The sequence below is a fragment of the Agelaius tricolor genome, unplaced genomic scaffold (genome assembly GCF_023055355.1).
Source record: "Agelaius tricolor isolate 1412-34295 unplaced genomic scaffold, bAgeTri1.0.p SCAF_1, whole genome shotgun sequence".
NCBI lineage: Eukaryota > Metazoa > Chordata > Aves > Passeriformes > Icteridae > Agelaius > Agelaius tricolor.
In genome coordinates, this window is record NW_027269261.1 from 50,710,663 (window position 1) to 50,729,675 (window position 19,013).

At 40.0% G+C, this 19,013-nt stretch overlaps 1 protein-coding gene across 1 annotated transcript; it reads right to left on the reverse strand.

The window, feature by feature from the left end:
* Positions 1-1,287: 1,287 nt before the first annotated feature.
* On the reverse strand, positions 1,288-9,652 carry IL20RA (interleukin 20 receptor subunit alpha). The gene is made up of 6 exons (XM_071433737.1): positions 9,529-9,652; positions 7,173-7,351; positions 6,331-6,506; positions 5,593-5,737; positions 4,904-5,043; positions 1,288-2,460 (listed from the first exon to the last, which is right to left on the reverse strand). The coding sequence occupies exons 1-6, from the start codon at positions 9,600-9,602 to the stop codon at positions 1,552-1,554; spliced, it is 1,623 nt and encodes a 540-aa protein (XP_071289838.1). The 5' UTR covers positions 9,603-9,652; the 3' UTR covers positions 1,288-1,551.
* Positions 9,653-19,013: the final 9,361 nt, after the last annotated feature.

Sequence of the window (19,013 nt, forward strand, 5' to 3'; positions counted from 1 at the left end):
ACACCCCTGCCTCTTTTTCTAGAGAGTTCGGGCCAGGGTGTCGAGTGATTGGGTTAGGGGCCAGGGTCCCTCCCGCAACTGTGTTTGATGGGTTCTCCGATCATGCCAATCCTTAATGTATCCCTCTCTGATTTGCTATCCTTCACCCCTCCCACCCTCTGTAAAACCGAGGCTTTTCCCTGCCTCGGGGCCCTCAGCTCCTTCTACCTGAACCTGCACGTTTCCCTACCAATAAAACCACCCCCCCGAAGAAACTGAGGGTCGCCTCTTCATTTCATCCTGCGACTTCGGAGCTCTCTACTGCGGCCACACGTCCGCAAGGCCTGACATCGCCTTAGGCACAAGGCCCTGACTCCGGGTTGGGGAAGTGCCTGACTGGCTGGAGGTTGGCTGGACACTTATCTAGCCTGGGCGTTTCACTTTTCACCGGCCACCGCTCCACTCAGTAAGTGAAAAATTGACAAGTTTTGAAAAGGAAAATGCCATCTGCCCTAGTAAGTAATTTCTGTAATTTTGCTATCCTAAATATCACATGACATGAAGAAAAAGTCGACTTTCATCAGAAGTGCTGATGAGGACAGCAGGTAATAAAAGGAGCCCTCAGGAGCACTTGGTTGGTGTGGCACAGCAGTGTGCAGTGGCTGAAGCAATGGTGTGTCTGGGGCAGACCTCTCCCTCTGAGTGTTGGAATGTTGGGGGACACAAGGCAGATGATGGACTTTGGACCTGGTTAACATAAGAGATTTGATAACAGGATGCCTCAGCAAAAGCACACAGAACTTTGAAAATTAGACCTGGATTGCAAGAAGATTAAATCAAACGGGTTTACCGGAAAAAGAAAATCCCATTAAACTCTGCAAGCAAGAGATGTTGTTATATGCATAAGTTTGTGTATGTGATTTTAACCTAATTGTAGTACACATTAGTAGTCTCCCTGCAATAGTATATAAGTGCTTGTATCCCACAATAAAATCAGATTCTGATCACCAAGTCAGTCTCCCTGTCTCTTTCCATCGGCGACATCCGAGCTGCTCCTGCCACGCAGAGGAGCAGACACTTGCAGGGCATGAACCAGACAGGTGCTCAGCTGCCTGTGCCTAGGTTGGGTAAGACATGGTTCAGCCAGCATGATTACAGGCATTTCACTGAACCCCTTTGCCCTACACATTTTCCCATTTTTCGTTTGTTTGGTTGTATTTTTCCCCCAAAAGTAACTGCTTTCAAGTGCTGGTAACTCATTTTCACAGGAATTGAAAGGTGGGAGCATTCTCTGTAAAAATATTTATTTTAAAATATTTTTTCTCTTTATTTATTTAAAAAAAGAATACAACCTCACAACAATCATATTTTACACAAGAGGTTTGTGATTAATGTCATAATCATTTATATCACATCTGGAGACTTTTAAATAACATTTAATGAATAAATTGTTAAAATGTGGCGGTTCCAAAAATTTCAAAACATTAAGACATGCCTGTTCCCCTGAGTCTACCACTCTCTTTAGCAAAATAAACAAGATTTTGCACTTTTGAATATCTTAGAAAATTACTTTCAGTCTTCCATTTCTACATGAAGTCCCCACTGTTCCTTGAACTGCAGGAGATATGTTTCTTGGTCCTTAGGTGATTCACCAGATACCCCTTTGTCATAGAGTCTGAGCAAAATTCCATCTTTGTCAGGATCATCATACTTGAATAGTCTTTCACACACCTGATTTTCAACACTGGACAAAGTAGGAATATACAGTCTTCCACTGTCAGGATCCCAATCAACTAATATGGTCTGCATACCTTCTTTCTCTGTGAGGCCCTGTGTGGTTTTTTCCAGCTGATGATAGGATGCCTGCCCAGACCTTTCAGTATCCAGGTCCATGAAGTCGATGTGGGTCTCACTTGGCAATTCATCTGCTGCATCAACCACCTTCAAATCAAGTTCCTCTGTTTTCTGTCCCAAACAAAGGTGTGCCACCCGTATCTCTAGCTGGGGGGAATATGGCTGTCCTGTTCCCATATCAACCAAGTCCCCCAAAGCAACCTGTGGCTCACCCTGTAGCCCCCCAGGGGCAGAAAACATCTCTTCTAGTTTCTGACCAGGGCTGAAGTCTTCAGTCCTTACATCATGCTCATACTCCACAACCTCTGCATTTTTATCTCTCCAAGTATTCTGTGTTCCAGACCGGCCATGAGACGCCCAGTTTCCAGTTTGGTTCCCTTCCACTAAAGTATCCTCTTTGAGTGAAATCTCTTCACATGAAAAATCAAGCAAATATTTTGCTTTCAGCACCTGTTCAGAAGGCAAAGCCCTCCCTTCAGTGTCATTGTAAACAGTGTTATAATGGGGACTTTCCGACAGACATCTGGATTCCTCACAGTCATCCCCATCAACAGTGATAAGGTTGAGCACCATTTTTTCACTTGGTATGAAAACCCATTCCTTGCATTTGTCAGTGTACTGCCACACCTGCAAAGTAAGAAATATATTGAGTGAAGTTTAATAAAAATACCATCTTGATGCTTCTTATACTACCTTATATTTTTAAAATATAATGTTAGACCTTATTAGGAGGTTATTTCAACTTAGGGAAGAAGAAAGTTCATCCTATAAACATTTATGAGTGTCAATATGCTCTCCTTTTTCTATTCTATATAATGTAAAACTATATCTCTTCCCTCCTCTTCCTGATGTCAAAATAATGGTTAGAACAATTCTGTCAGATACAAGTTTTGTTTCCAGCATAAACTCTCATGACTTTGGAGAAAACATCAGTCTTTGTTCTTGGACCAAGGATTATTGAATTTATTCCACTCCTTTTAACCAGTAAAGAGAAAATGTAGTCACAACCAGTTCCCACAAGCAGTGTCAGGTAACATGTTCATGTAGAACTTACAGAGAATAAAATAATACCAGGTTTTCTTTCAGAGAGGGAGCTACACATCAGGCTGAAGCACAGTGTACAGAGCCTGCACTGTGTAGTCTACCACAGGCTGCTTTTATGAATCGGTGCAAACTCATCAAATTAAACTGTAGGGATCTTTCTGAAACGAGTAAAATTTTTGACAGGAATCAACATTGTGTGGGTGTTGGTGGAGTGAATACGAAAAACAACCAGAAGGTGCATTTCAATGCTTTCAAGCTTGAATGGAAGACTAAGAGCACTAATTGATGTACCAAGTAGTCTGAAAGGTTGCACAGGTCAGAAATGCTGGACCAAACAAACAATTTATTCCATGCCCCCCCAGCCACACAAGGTGCCCATGTGGAACAGTCTGTATGTTGGGAAAGCCAGAGAGCATCATTAAAATACCAGGTCTATATTCATTTGTTACTTTAACAATGACTGAATCCAGAGGTGGAGAAATCAAACTGAAGCTCCATGATGGTCATTAAAAAATTCCCAACATTCAAATTACATTTTTATTAGAGAAAAAAACTCCCAGAGTTAGGATTTTAGTCTACTACAGAGTGGGAATTTTTCACTAAGTAGCCCTTCATGCTCTTGGACTTTAAAGAGCTCTGTCCTCTTAGTTCCCCAAGAGACCAAGCTATCTCCCCATATCATGATCTGCATCCCAGGAACAAAACATAAAGAACAAGACAGAAACAGACTTTTTACAAAAGCCTGTAATGACAAGGGACAATAGTTTTAAAATGGAAGAGGTTCATTTAGACTGAATATAAGGAATAAATTCTTTACTGTGAGTGTGGTGAGGCACTGGAATATGTTTCCCAAGAAGCTGTGGATGCCCCATAAGGGCAAGTGCTCAAAGGCAGGTTGGATGGAGCTTTAAGCAACCAGATCTAGGGGCAGATGTCCTCGCCCATGTCAGAGTGGTTGAACTAGGTACCTTTGAAGGCCCCTACCAACCCAAACCACTCTGTGATTCCTGTAATCCAACCAGTGCCCCCTCAAGAGCAGGAGGTATTTCTGTGCACATCTGAACACAATGCAGCAGTGGCTGCTCCAATCCTTCTGAGCCCTTCTGAACTCACAGTCCCACTGTGAAGATTTCTCCTGTCACCTCTGCACTTGTCTAATCTTCCTCAGCAAGATCAGCATGTTGAAACCAACTCCCTTGTATCTCCCATCCCACGATGTCACGCAGGTTGGATTAACACTGAAGTCTGCATTCATTATTATAATTGCATGTTTATAGTTGAGCAAATTGCTTAAAGATACCTGTCAGAAAGTTCTGTTGAGCTCATGAGCTGGAAACCAGTAACATTTCATAGACTTTTAAGTATTCTTTCTAAAAATCAACAAATTTTGCAGCACTAAGAAATTTGAGAACATTTTTTTGCAAAAAGTGTATTTGGGCTGCCTACATAACAGAATGTGTTTATACATTTTTGGGTGTTAGGAGATGGTACAGTATTTCAAAGTATTCTAGAAATCCAGGTTAAATTTTCTGTATGATGCATATGTGTTAAATCCTTCACAATCACAATTAAATGGAAAAATCTTGTAATACCCAGTAATAGTCCAAGAAAACATCATGGTGTTTCTGTACTGCTTAATTGTCTTCCCTTCTTGTTTCCGAATTCAACAAATTAATAACTTCTGTTCAACTAACTTCACACAGTGCTTCATCTTAGATAAATTTACAGAGTTCTGACACCCTGACAGACCTAGTGACTTAAGTCATTGCTTATGGCAATGACTCTTCCAAAACCAATGGCTCTGTTCTGATCATTGCAAACTTGAGTTATTACTCTGTTTTTCTTGCATTTCTTTCAAGGGTCATTACCCTTGATGTGGCTTTCTTCTCTTGATCTCAGGGGCAACTAGAGCTTTTATTTGGAGTTAGCCACAGGTTCCACCAAGCCTACTTGGACCCCTGGAAAACACACAGCTCTGCTGGAGTGCCAAGGTTGGCAGTGACCTCCTGCAACAGAAGACACTCACCAGGTTTGTTGGATGTTTTTGTTTGTGGATGTGAAGATACTTGTGCACCCAATAGCATGCCAAAGAAATAAAAAGGAGAGCCAGCATGGTAGGCATAATATATCCAAATGTGATTGTTATAGTCTCATCTTCTGTTTTATCTGTTAATAAAACAAAAGTTTTCATGGTAACAAACAACTTGTTAAGGTATGTGGACAGTAATGTGTGCATTCACCCCACTGCATTTTGGATACAGAATGCAAACGTTTTAGATAAACAAGGAATTTGCAGGAAATGAAAAAAAAAAATATTTGAGTTACAGGACAATTATTATTATTGTCTAAATGATAAATTAAATTCTATAAAGAAGTAATAACATCTCCCTTAGGTTCTCCTGTTGATAACTTCAGAATGACCCAGCTCTGCTACCCCCAAACAGCATTCAAGGAGAAAAAATATTCTCCATGCACTAAAACTCAAAGAATGCAGGTAATTTTCTTCAGAGGTACTGATGTACCTTCCAGTCTGTCCCAGCTATGCTTTATTAGAGGCAAAGTTTTCATTGGTACAACTGCACAGAGAAGGAAAAAATCATGCTAATTATCACTCTCAAAATGGATACATAAAAAACTCACAAATTCAATCACCATGGTTTTTCTAACTTGCATCTTCTTTTTTTTTTTTTTTTGACTTTGCCACCTCATACATACCTTTCAGTGTAGTAATGCAATGTTCTTTGGAAAAGGCACTGTCCAAAACTGGTGTGGGGACATGTATCTGTGCACTGACACAATAAGCTGTTCCATGTTCTAACCAGGGCACAACCAAGGTGTTGTTGCTGATGGAGAAGAACCACTGGAAGACATTAAAAATATTTTTCCTCCCTTAACTCCTGAGCTACAGAAAGGTCATGGACATACACATTTGCTAGAAAGGTTGATACTCTAAGAGCTGCCAGCTGCATCCTTTTCCTCCGAATGCAATCAACATTCAAGTTACTTGTTAAGTCACATTCTCTCTGATTATTTTCTCTTCCAATCAAAGATTCTTGTACCACCACTGAACAATTTCGTGCTTCATATGCATTAGGACCATCAGCCACTACTGGCTCACATTCCTGTGGTGATGTTGCATCACTCCAGCCCTCTTCTCACACACACACCCATGACAGGCATATGGTATGGTTCCACAAAATATTTCAAACTGGGATGTTCTGGAAAGGCCAGAAGCCTTAGGGTAATAGAATTTATGTAGACCTTGGAGTCCAAAGTAAAGTTATTGCTACATTTCCTGCACCTTTGTGAAAATAATGTCAAAAAACCAGCCAAACAAACAAACACAACCAACCAAACCACATTTGTCTACTACAGGTTTGCTAATCTTGGCATTTCAAGAAGCACAGAGCACAGATTTAACAGCAGCAGTTCCACAGCCTTGTCAAAGCTTACCCGCTTCTTTGTTTTTTTGTTGAGGACAGACACATTGTACTGTAGGCCAGGATACACCTGAAGCAGAGATATGGATTCTTCCTCTGGACTTCTCTTCCACTTCTCAGGAGCAGTCAAAACAATTGAGATAGATCTGTCAGTAGAAGATACACTTACCATGGGTGGATCTATTTTAGCTGGAAAAATGAACATGTACAAAAAGCAGTCAAATTCAGCAGAGGCACACTGGTTTGACCAGTTTCATCAAATCAATCATATTACATTTTTGCAATGACTGGGGGAGTCTAAGTAGAGCATTGAAAATTTTATTTATATTGGTAGAAAAATATTGTTTAGATAACTAAGAGGATTTTTACAGTAAGAAAGTGAACACTGACTTGGAACTTTGCCAAAGAATTCCTGTGACTTTACAGGATAAACAACCTTGAAACTCAATTTGCTAAAACAGGCTGAATTACCAGTATGTTCTTAGATTATCTGGCACAGATAAGAAATATTGGGCTCTAGATTATGCTTGCTGATTGGTTTGATAAAGCCTTTTCAAAATCAGAGTCATTTATACTGAGAATGTGCCACAGATTTTATTTGCCTTGAGTAAGGCTTTACCATAGCATTAAAAAGAATTCAGTATATACCAGACTATATATATATCCAAATTCTGATTTTATTATTTCAATTACTTCTGTCAAAAGCAGAATATAAGAATAAATGTGAAACAACTGAAAAAAATGTAACTTCATGCTAAAATTAAAATATTATACACTGTGAAGGCCCATGCAGTGTGAGCACACGTTGTTAATCAAGGCCATTGAACACCTGGCTGTGTGCTTAGCTCTCCTTACTGTCTGTTAGAGGGTTGAATCGTGTTGTCTCCATCCAGTCAGAGCATGCCCCATTTAGGAATGCTTTAACACTTGCATAGTATTGTTCTTCGTAGTCAGAGGTTTCACTGGAGAGGTCACACCATGTTCTGTTTATATTCCTGCATTCTGGCTTTTTAATCCATTTGCCAACACCGTATCTATATTGAAAAGAAAGAGAAAGGAGCTGTACAAAAGCTATTTCCAATACATTAGTCACCTCATAATATAATTTTCTCTGTTTTAATATGGCTGATAAAACAGTTTCTGTGTTTAGCAGAAATCTGAAATTTCAAGGAATCCCAGCTTCATCTGAGATGAAGAGCAAGACTTCCACACGTTTTTAATGAAATATAAATTAGAATAGGCCTTTTCCAGAAGAAGCCAGATGAAACTAACAGGGATGTTAGTGACACCAACCTAAGTCAAAGTTTGCCTGTGCAGAGCACAGATCTCTCAACATCAGTCTCCACAGATTTAGCCTAAATTCTAAACACACAATAATTATTTATATGGATAATTATTTATATGGAAACAAAGAGTCCAGTCAGAATGGTCAGTGACACATCCTCAAGTATGGACACAGATGATGCTCAGAGTCTCCAAGATGAATGACAGGAGACTACTCATTCCTGCCTGACTCCTCATTTTCTAGTTTAACAGAAAGACACAACTGGAACACAATGAACTTCAAAACCCTTCTAGTTGAAAAAAAGGCCAGATATCTGTTACCAACAATGCCTTGTTGACCAGCTCTTAGACACTGGTAGACCAAACCAAGATTTCCTTGGAAAATTCCTGTTCGGATTTGCTCAGACATTCCTGCTCCTTAAATTCACATTAAGAATTCCCCCTTTGGCTGCCAATTAGTAAGGATATGTGGCAGCTTCTGCCAGATCGCTCACCAGCATTTTCCTATCTCAAGGCCTTCCTCTCCTGGATGGGCAGAGGCACCTGAGTGTTTTTGTGCTCAGTGAAAGATGGAGATGGCCATACCTATGGCGACAGACTCCTCATGGACCAGCTGGCCCTTTAGGGTCAGGGCAGCCAGTTCTCTCTGAACATTTTACCTCCCATACAAGTCCTGGTTAATTTCTTGCAGTAACCACGAGGGGGTGGAGCCTGGAGCTCTGTGGGCATGGCCAAAATCCTAATGCTATTAAGATGCCATCTTTTGTCGATTCTAGGGACACAGAAGAAGGACTCTCTCTCCATTCCAAGAAGAAAGGTGTTCCTTTCCCATGCAGGAAGCGTGGCGGATGGAGCAGTGTTGGTAAAACTGGTCCTGACCAGAGGGAACTGTTTGGGTGGCATGGGTTGAGCTCTGCACTCTCTCTTTTGTACATTTTTATCATTAATATTGCTGCTGTCACTGCTCATTGTCTTATCTCATTGCTGTTTCCAGTAAATGGTTCTTATCTCCGTGTGTGATCTTTGCCTTTTGTGCTTCCAGCTGGAGGTGGAGGGGAAGCAAGTGGCACCATGGTTTTTTTCAGCAGAACTCCTGAATTGGAGAACACCATTCCTAAACCATGACAATAATTATCATTCACTCTGTAATTGCTGAGCACTCTTAAGTTACAGGAAACTTCTAGAGATTGACATTCATTTTACTGTTCTGAAAATGTTCCTAGATTGAGGGAAGTGTAAATGTTAGAGGTAAAGATTAGAGTCTGTCACTGCCCTTAAAACTTCTGTCACTGGCCTTCAGAATGACACTGTGCTCTTTCAGTGGGAATAAAGGAAATAGAGTCTGGTTCTCATGCAAATTCCTTGATACCCTACTAAGGTGCAGACCTTGACAATGTAAGGGCGTGATTCCAACCACAATACTTGGTTTTGTACAATGTTCGGTAACATCAGTGGATTTTCTCCTAGAGAGGCTTGCTGGATCAGAATAAGTCTGGGGGAGGGGGTCTGTCAGGAAAGAGCAATGACACACTGAGTATTATTAATATCGATTGAATCATACATCTCCATATCCATTTAAGTGTGTACAGAGGATGTATGACACATACCAGTCCACAGCAGTTATTCTTCATCCTTCTCTCTCATTTTAGGAGGAATGCCTCTGAAAGCTTCCACAGTACTAGAATGTTGCTTCCTACACTTCTTTCATGGGAAGAATATCTCCTTACACACTGTTTAACTTAGGGTGAAGTAAACAGTGCCAGAAGCAGAAATTAAAAAATACACTGCTTAAGTCTAGCTCACACTTTAGTTCTTTCTTTACTTTATATCAGCAATACTTTCCATGAAGCTGGGTTTTCATGTTAAATTATTATTTAAAATGCTAAAATAAAAGTCAGTGGGAGATAAAATAAACAAGCCAACTTACACTGTATATTTCACCTTGTAGAGTACTCCATCACCTGTGCCTTCTGGTGCTGACCAGTGAAGGACATTCTTCATATTTAGAGATTCAAAACGGACATTCCTAGGGTTGGGCAAAGAACAATACAACTCTCCTGAGAAAGAAAATAAGAAAGGAACAACATGCACTAAGAATCAGCAAATGCATACACTCCCAAAGTAGCCAACACAGTTATTTTTAAAAAGTTATCTTTTTTAGCATTCAAAGCATAATGTGGTTGGCTGTGGGAAATCAATTTTTTTACAAGTGTCCCTACCTAGTGCAGTCTCAAATTCCATCTTTACAAGTGTGTTTTTTCTCTAGCAAAAATTGCTTTGCCATTTATGGCAGGCATGGAAATATTCAGGGACTGGAAGCTAAAACTAGAAAGGCTGGGCCTAGAAGAGACACACATTTTTAAAATTACAACTGTATTTGAATATCAGAAAAATTGAACACTGAAAATTTTAAAAATATCCTTAATACTTCACTAGAATCTTCTTGTAGCTGAGTGGATTTTTAAAAGGCAAACCAGACATTTTAGAAAAAGACACACAGAATGTACTGCAAATATAGCTTTACAAACTGAAGTATGACTTTGGAGAATTGGACTGGACGACCACAATAGCCCCAGTGTCATTTGACCATCCCTTTTGATTCTCTAGAAAGTCAAAAGCAAACATCTACTGTAAGGTCACACATCTAACTTGCTGTTCATTGCACCAGCTTTTGAAATTAATAAACAGGCAAATTTCGGTATCCTAAGAACACAGTTTTAGATCTTTCTGATAGCCACCTCTAATCTAATAAATGTCATGAAGGTGCCCACGTTGCTAAATTGCTTGCAAAACGAAGCCTGTGGGCCCAGGGGAAGAGTCCCAAGCTCAAAGTTATGACTCAAGCCTCAGCTATTCCTGCCGCGCTCTGGGGGGAGCAACCCTGAGCTGCCATTGCTGGGAAGGAGCTTCTCATTGCATGCAGCCACAAGAGCATGATAGGGAAGAGAAAAAGTGACCCTGTGGTTTTTCAGGACTTTTCAAAACCCTTTAATCTCCTTTTCCAGGAATGCAATTCTAGTTCTTGAGATAACAAAATGAGGCAAAGAAAATGGGAAATAAAATAAACCTGTTCAAATGAATAGTCCTTGAGCTGTTACTTCTGTAAGCAGACCTTAGGGTATTTTTGTAGTATATTTTGCTATTACTAGAGCAATAGTGTTCATCCTCCTGTATACATGAATATAGCTGCTTTTGTAAGCAAAAGTCACCACCATTTTCCTGATTAATGTGCAGACTTGTATCTGTCTTTGGGCCAAAGAGTAGATTTTTTTCTCTTCAATACATTTATTAAAACAATCTCCTTGCAGTTCTGTAGAGACCTATTACTTCAAACTGTCTCAGTGCAAACTCTTGGTTTTCCAAGCCTCTAGCTGCTCATTAAGGCTGCACTGGTATATACATTCATCTCTATCTTCAGATCACAACACTGTTCATCTAAGGTATTTCTAATGCTGCTCTCTTTTATCTTTAGCACTTAGACAGCTTCCATTCAGGCTTCCATTTTTTAGTCAGAGAACAAGTTTTGTCAGGTATAGTCCTTAGGGCAAGCTTATCTATTTACTAAAAGTAGAAAGTCCCATTTCCTTGACACTTGGATGCAGAAATGTCCCATGATAATCAGCCTGTAAGACCTCAAACTATAGGCTTGGTAGCAACATAAAAAAAGTTTCAGGATGCCAGGGGATATAAAAGCAGCAATTGGAATTCTCCAGGAGTTTGCCTTATTCTAACACTTGCGTCCAAGTGGGAGATACAGAATCTAGAAAATCAAAGGTTTTCATTTCACCTAAATAAATGTCCTCTGCAATTGCTTTAAATGAATCCAAATATAAAGATGAAGCTGACCAGGAGAGCTGAGAAAGTTGTTTGCCTGAACCTTTCCATATTTGTCCACCCTTATTTTAAAACATTTGTATTCCTCAAGCACATTTTAAAGTAGTAAGAGTCAGTAAGAGTGAGTTTGGCTGTTACATTAAAACATTTTTCAACTATTAACATGCGAAACTGGCTCTTTGACATTTTTAATATTTTTTTTAATTTTAATTTCTCTCCTCCCACTGTGGTTTCTGCTGTGGTAAATGAAATTTCAAAACACAAACACTGACTGCAGCAGAGGAGCCAATCTCAGCATGCAGAAGCCACAGATTATATCTTTACAAGATCTAAGATTACAACACTGCTGGTGTGCTCCCACCTACCCCAGCTCAGTGAGATTTGAAAGGCAAAGGGACTGAGACCGTTAACTTTCCATGAGATAGAAAAACAGAGATTTGGTTTCTATTTCTGGTTTTACCCCTTTACTAAAAGGCTCCTGCCCTTACAATAAATTGTGCAAGTTAGTTATACCACAATTCTGCATGTGTAAACAAGAATAAAGCTACCATACTCTCCTATGTCTCCAGGAAGAGTTAAGAATGAAGTCCTTCATATCTATTTGGTGATTGATAGTATCAGGAGGCATGTGTAGAGAATAGATCATACATAGAGCTTGAATGTTCCACAGTTGTCAGTCAGGAAAGAATTCAAGTATATGCAACAGCTGCATGTCTCAGTCTTTTAACCTGTCTTCAGTCTTTTAGTTTCTAGTCTTTAAACACATGACTTCCTGTCATATTCTGATTTTATTTCAATTTATCGGGATTCATGGCATGGGTGTCGCATAGAGCATTTTCAGTTTGCACTGGCCTAAGAGAGGGAATCAGTCACCCATGTTGCTTTGCTAGGTTTAGTCTGTCACAGTGATTGCTAGCTATGGCTGTCATTCACTTTCCATTTCACTTTTTGTTTTTAACAGCTACATCACTTCATTAAATCATTGAATGGGAAAAAAATGAAACCCTTATTACTGTCTTTGGAAAGGCTGTAAATCAAACTTTGAGTAAAATCATTGTTTACATCTTCACGACTGACACCTGGACTGGAAATAAAGTAATAATAAAGGCTTGCAACCTTCACCACAAGGAACAGCCAAGTCCTGTTCTTAGAACAAGCTATAGTGAGACTCTCCAAAACAGACGTGACTTAGCCTGAAAACACCTTTGCACGTGAGTGAAAAACCCCACTGACGTCAGTGACATTACTCACATGAGTAAAAGTCTGCATGGCAGGTGCTTCATCTTCTCTTTATGAAATCACCAGCCAGGTTTAAAAACCTGGTCAGTTTTAATCACATAGAGCTCCCTGCCAAGTATATGCCTTGCTCAAGTCAGTACTGTTCAAAGCTCAGTTCTGGTTATAGCCACATCTATCTACACACATGCACAGACACATACATACGGACACAAGGATAAACACACACAAATTCCATGTGACAACCATTCCCCATTCAGTGCATCTGCGTTTTACCTGCTAGGAGGTCTCCCTGCCTGTCTTGCTGACAAACAGCTGTGTTTAATGGCAGTGCTGCAGAACAAATACAGCTGCAACTACACATGTCCTCTGGCTCTAAACAGATTTTTTAGTTTTGCACTTCAGTTGGGTAATCCAGCAGCTGCAAAGCATACAAATATATAAATACAGAAAAATTTAGATTATTTTTTCTGTGCAGTGGCAAAAATTTTTGGGTGGGGAGAAGGCAGAGGACCCACTGAAAGCTGACCTGTAGGTATCCAAGTGCCTCCTGTGTGACCACTGCTGTTTACTGTAGCCCTCTCAAGCAGTGTGATCATCTGCTGTTTTTACTGTGGCATGGCACAGAGGTGCAAACACCAAATTATCCAATCAAATACAGCAACAAAGAAGATCACAGAACCTTCTAGACAACTGCAGGACACAATTTAAGACACTGAGTGATGTGGAAAGCATTAAGATAGAAAGATGAGCCTTACTGCAACAGTCTTGCTACTCACAGCAGTAAAAGCCATTAACTCCTCCCCTACAGTCATCTCAGAATTCAAAAGAGGAACTGCTCTAACTGCTTTTCTGACAATGGCAGAGACTTGGGCTTCAACTGTGGTCATATTTTCTCATACAGAACTGTGGTCTTATTTTCTCATACGGTGGCCCTTGGGAGCACCTCCGATGGAAGGAAACCTTTGTGCTGGGTACCAAATTAGTGGGCACCACTGCAGCTGTGCCTCAGCATTTGCAGCTGCTGCTTCAACGCCATGGATTGAATCCTCACTTACACACCTCAGAGAGGGGACAGCATTTTAAACAGGCTGAGTCCCTGATTTTCCTTTTCCCACTGGTAGCTTAGACCCACCAGTGAAGCATCAAGCAATTAAGGATCACTCTAGGATACAATGCTTCTGGCAACAAATGCTCTAAGCCACTGGTCTTTCTTTAGTCTTTCAGTTCAACTTTGGGTGACTTCCATCATATTCCTATGACATCTTGTTTGCTCCTCCTATGCTATTGATCTTCATTTTTTGAGGCATTTTTTCTCTTTTCTTTCTCCAGCTCATCTGTTTTGATGGTTGTGTTCTTGGTGAAAAACAGTCCCTCAAACACATGGCTAAGTATACATAAAAATTAAAATGGTCATACTCAGAGCAAATGTCCATTCAGCATCATGTTCAGTGTTCTTCACAAGCAGAGTGTTGGGGCTGTCCTTTCTGGTACATCTCCAGCTCCAGGAAAGTCAGCACTGGCCATGCAGGAATGCAAGGGAGTGCACCAAGTGCTAAACAGGGGGACTGAGCCAAAACTGGAGATCATAAGTTACACAGAGAAAGGGAAACCCACCAAAGTCAGGAATACACTTTAGCCAACTTATTACTTACTCATCATCTTAGCAACAATTTAAACAAATAAGTAAACTTGTTAAAAATTAAGCGATCCTGAAAGTTTTCCTCTGTGCAGATTCTTTTTGACTCAAGCTTACCAGACCAAATAATGAGGAAGAGAAGAAAGAGCAGGAGGAGGACGAGGAGGAGGAAAGGTACAAAGGAGCCATTACAGCTCAGCTGCCTTTCTCGTGGTGGGTTGCTGGAACTCTGGTGTTGCAGGGTGTGAAGTCAGGTTAATGAAACCCTCTGACTTGAGTGGTACCGGTGGGAATGTGGGGAGGAGCACAGAGGTGATTTCCTGTTCAAGTCATAGCAGCACTCGAGAGCTAACCACAAAGCACACTCTGCTCTCCCACAGGAGGAGCCCATCGCTCCCACCACAGCCTGTTCAGAGGGGGGAGGAAAGACAGGGACAGAAAGGCAAACATTAGACTGCATGGAAACCAGGTGGTGGAGCAAATGGAAAAACTTGAAGGAAGAGGTGGGGAAAGATGGGAGAAGGATGAGACTGGGACATGTAGGGTTTGTTTTTCAAGAAATGGGCAAGCTGCCATTGGAAACAGGTGAGCCTGAGGAGGTAATTTCGTCAGAGTGTGAGTGGAAATACAACCAGAAGAACTGCAGATACAGAAGTGGGACTGAAGCTGTGGCTTGCCCTGACAGTCCATGGGAAGCCTTGCCGTTATTTATCCAAACCATGCCCTAATTAACCAAAAACACTCCTCAAGAGAATATTGGTCAAAGGACATTTCAGACTCAGTCCAGAAATACTCAGCTTCAGAAAGGAGGAGAAAGTCTTCCCAGTCCATTGAAGGCTTGTTAGGAGACAGCTGGAGAGGACCATGGCAGGTGACACCCATTCCTTTTTGCTACCATGTATGAAATAAAATAAACCAAATTTTCTTTCCATTGAGTTGAAAGTTTGCAAGTACAAGAGCAGAGCTCCCATGCCCTGCAACAAACACCTTTGCTTGATGCACTCCAGCAGGTAAAAGTTATTGTAAGGTATGTTTTCTATTAATTCTGTGTGACCAATACTGGCCTAAAACAAGCAAACAAGGTGAGTAAAATTCAAGGTGGGCTTGTCTTAAATTAGTCACAGCCCTTTCAAGGCTTTCAGAGTTGTAATCTGACTGAGGTGCTTTGTGCTTCATAGTTTGATTTGCTTCCAGTGTGGTTCTTTTTGCTTTGTTTTTTCATTTAAATGGAAAGAGGTTTTGTTAAGTTTAGCATACAGAACCATTTTTTGTCAAAAAGAACTACATTAATTTTAAAAGCCCAGTGATGACACAATGCCATGACATGATAGCTGTTTTTATTTGAAATACTAAAAATTGCCTGTTTAGTGTTTAATGTTGAGCTTTTTCTTTTCTACCTTGAACATGTTTAGCACTCCCAATTTATTACTGCTTAGATCAATCACATTGAACAGCCAAGAAAATGCAAGCTTAGTTAGAATACCTCTGATATCTTATATTTATTTTTCAAAGTATCCAAGAGTTACGCTTTCTATTTGAAATGTTGTAAAAATTATGCTCTGTGACAGTTATCAGCCAAATTTCCATACACCACATTTTGGTACGCTCCTAATCCATCTCTGCATAAAATATCTATCTTTTACATATAAACTGAACCAAAATTATGTTTGGCTTTCATCATTCAGCACTGACTAACTGCTATTAGGCAACAACAGTCCAATTACAACTAACAGCATTATATTTATTGCCTAATAGATGTTGCTCCTTGCTCTGTGACCAACTGATGGCTTTTCTAGAAAAGGGATTTTGCTTTTCTTGGGAGTCAAAACAATTTTAATTCATGAAATCCACAATTCTGAATCCACATTTTGCCTTGGACAGGAGATTGAATGCAAGATTGATGGGGGATGAGTACTTGCCTTTCTTTATGAGGGAAAGGCAATCCTAAGAAGATGAAAGTTGAACACCTTCTGCACCTGAGATCTGAGAGGAAGGACCAACACTCCCAGAAAGCTTGTAATGCCTCACCTCCCACAGGAAATGCCTCTGGGAAGGAACTATTTGCAGAGAACTCCTGGGGCACCCCTCCATTGGTGCGAGACTGAACAGAAATATGGTGCCTCTAAGCAATATCCCAAGTTACTGGCACACCAAGTACAAAGAAAAGAGCTGTATGCCATTTTAAATTCTATCTAGGGATAGTCCTGAGTTCCAAAGTTCAGGCTCATACAGAGTTGAGCTTCTTAAAATACAGGAGCTCCTGTTTGTCTCATAAAGGGTGGCTTTTCTCTCTCTTACTTGCAGATAAGCAATAAGACTTCTCGGGGAGAACTCAATCAGAAGAAATCTGTACAAGCCAAAACTACAAAACCAAACATAAACAGGAACTACACACACACACACAAATGACTTATCCTAACCACTTGCTTCTGTTGGAATTAAGATTATAAAGGTCACTAGACAACAAGAGCCACAGAAAGGAATGGTTCTGAGCTACAGTGGTGAACCTGAGTGTTTGCACAGGGAACTGCAATGCACATCTAAGTTTTGGGCTTTAATCACAAATCCCAACGGTGTTGGAAGTGCCTCTATGGAATGAACTGCCTCCTTTAACCATTTCCATCTCTAATTATCAGGCAATAAGAATTTGAGGAATCACACACAAAGCCAAGAACTAGGGCTAGATTGCAGTGTTGTCTAGAATAGCCTGGCATGAGATTGGAAGCTGGAGATGAGGAGGTAAGGATGAGCCTTTCAGCTATATCAGCTCCTTCATGTACTGCACTTCTCCTTATGCCAATATCCATTTTTATTTATTTCTATGTTACATTTACTCCTCTTCCCTTCACAGTAGCAGAGAGCAAGGAAATACTGTGCAAAAACACCAAGATCAATCCCTCCATATACTTCCACTCTTATAACTGAAGGTTTATGCTCTCTCTGGTAAACACACAGATTATCACCAACACACATGTATTTCAATCCTGCAAAGTATATAGACATGCACTATGTTTTACAAAATACTATATACACAAAATTTTCAAGCCAAGAGTTCAAAAAATCATTCTATTTTACAATTTTTTCCTCTACTGCTTTTCCTATCTCTAGCCTTTTATTCTGTATTTCCCAGAACAACTTCAAAAGAGCTGTTTTGTACATTCCAGTACAGTTCTAGTAACTGTGAAAGAAAACACATAGAAATTTGTTTAAAGGGAGGCCAGAAGCTGCTTTTTAAACTACTACTTATTCGTAAAAATATGACAAAGTGGAATATGAAGGATGTAAATTAAATCAGGTGTGTCAATGCAGAACAAGCAACTTACACTGCTATCAGAAAACATTAAAAAGGTGAAACTTTCAAGGTATATGAAATGTGGTTGATATAGCCACATATCAGTTCCAGTGGGAATCTAAGCCTGGATGTATGCTAGCAAGGACTGCAACCCAGTATAAGCAGGTCTGTTAGATTAAAATGTTTGTGCTGAGAAAACCTTGTCTACATTATATACATTTCAGGTTTTTGCATTTTAACATTGGGCCAGCTGTACTTGCACTCGATACATTGATGAAGCACATCTTCAATGGCAGCTTCATCCACAAGAAATCAAATTCCAAGACTGTGTCACAATACAGACAAAAATACAGCAAAAGAAATTATTGAGATTTGCTTCAAAATCACATACCTTACGTGAATGAAAATAGTAATATATGCCTTAAATAAATCAAAATGCTTCTAGTTTTGCAGGACAGCATTAAGGCTCATTTCCCTTTCCTCAGAATAAGGATACACTGTAGTAGCAAGTGCATTCTTTCTTCTGTATGGATCTACAAGAGAGAGACAGGACTCTACGGGCCAAGGATTTCAAGGTTTCTCTAACTGCAGAAGAATGTAGTTAGGGAAACGTCCCATAAAAGCAAGCAGAAGGATTTAAGATGAAGCTTGGTAAGTTAATAGACTAGCATTCTACCACTTAGAAAACTCAGGCTGTTCCTTCATATCCTTATCAGTTCCTCACAAAAATTGCTAAACACTTCCATGTGGTAAAGAGAAACATGCTTGAACATGCTTGAACATTTCTTGATCCCACTGATTTTAAAAAAAATCCATTTTATTTTTCATTTTCTGCACTTTTTTATTTGTTCTAGAGTACAGATTTTTAAATGGTTAAGTGAAACCGATTCATAAAAAACCCCAGTTGCAATGACAAAAGAAATTTTTATCCTTGCTCAGATAGTCTGTTAGGTACAGTTCATAGACAGCAGGGCCTGAAAACAGTTAGAGACTGCTGGAACAGTAGGTGTAATCCAGAAAGGGTAAAATCATACCCACTAACACATCACAGTGAAAACAAAAGTTGTTTTGCAAAGGTCAAGCTATAATTTATCATTTAAATGCTGCTGCTGGGGAGTTCAGAAAGTTACTTGACAAGAGATCCCAAGGAGACAGGCACAGATCCCGTAAGATGTAAGAATCTGAGTCTGCAAAGTCCTGCTGTAAAACTGCTTTATGTGGTACTTGGGTCCTGTTTTCTTCTGTTGGAACAAAGAATCCAAAGGGGACTCCTCAACCTATCACTTTACTCCAGAGACATCACACTATGTCAGTTCTACACTTCATATAATTTCTTCCATTATTAGCAAAATACTGCTAACATTTACTGACATTCATGGTCTCACACTGAAAAAGATGAAAATGGCAGCTC

Excerpts from the sequence above, each read along its gene's own strand:
- IL20RA (XM_071433737.1), bottom strand. The coding sequence starts at position 9,602 with ATGAAGAATGTCCTTCACTGGTCAGCACCAGAAGGCACAGGTGATGGA. Across the intron at positions 6,507-7,172 it reads ATTCAACCCTCTAACAGACA|CTAAAATAGATCCACCCATG; the intron begins GTAAGGAGAGCT and ends TCATTTTTCCAG. Across the intron at positions 5,044-5,592 it reads TTGCATTACTACACTGAAAG|ATAAAACAGAAGATGAGACT; the intron begins GTATGTATGAGG and ends TTTTATTAACAG.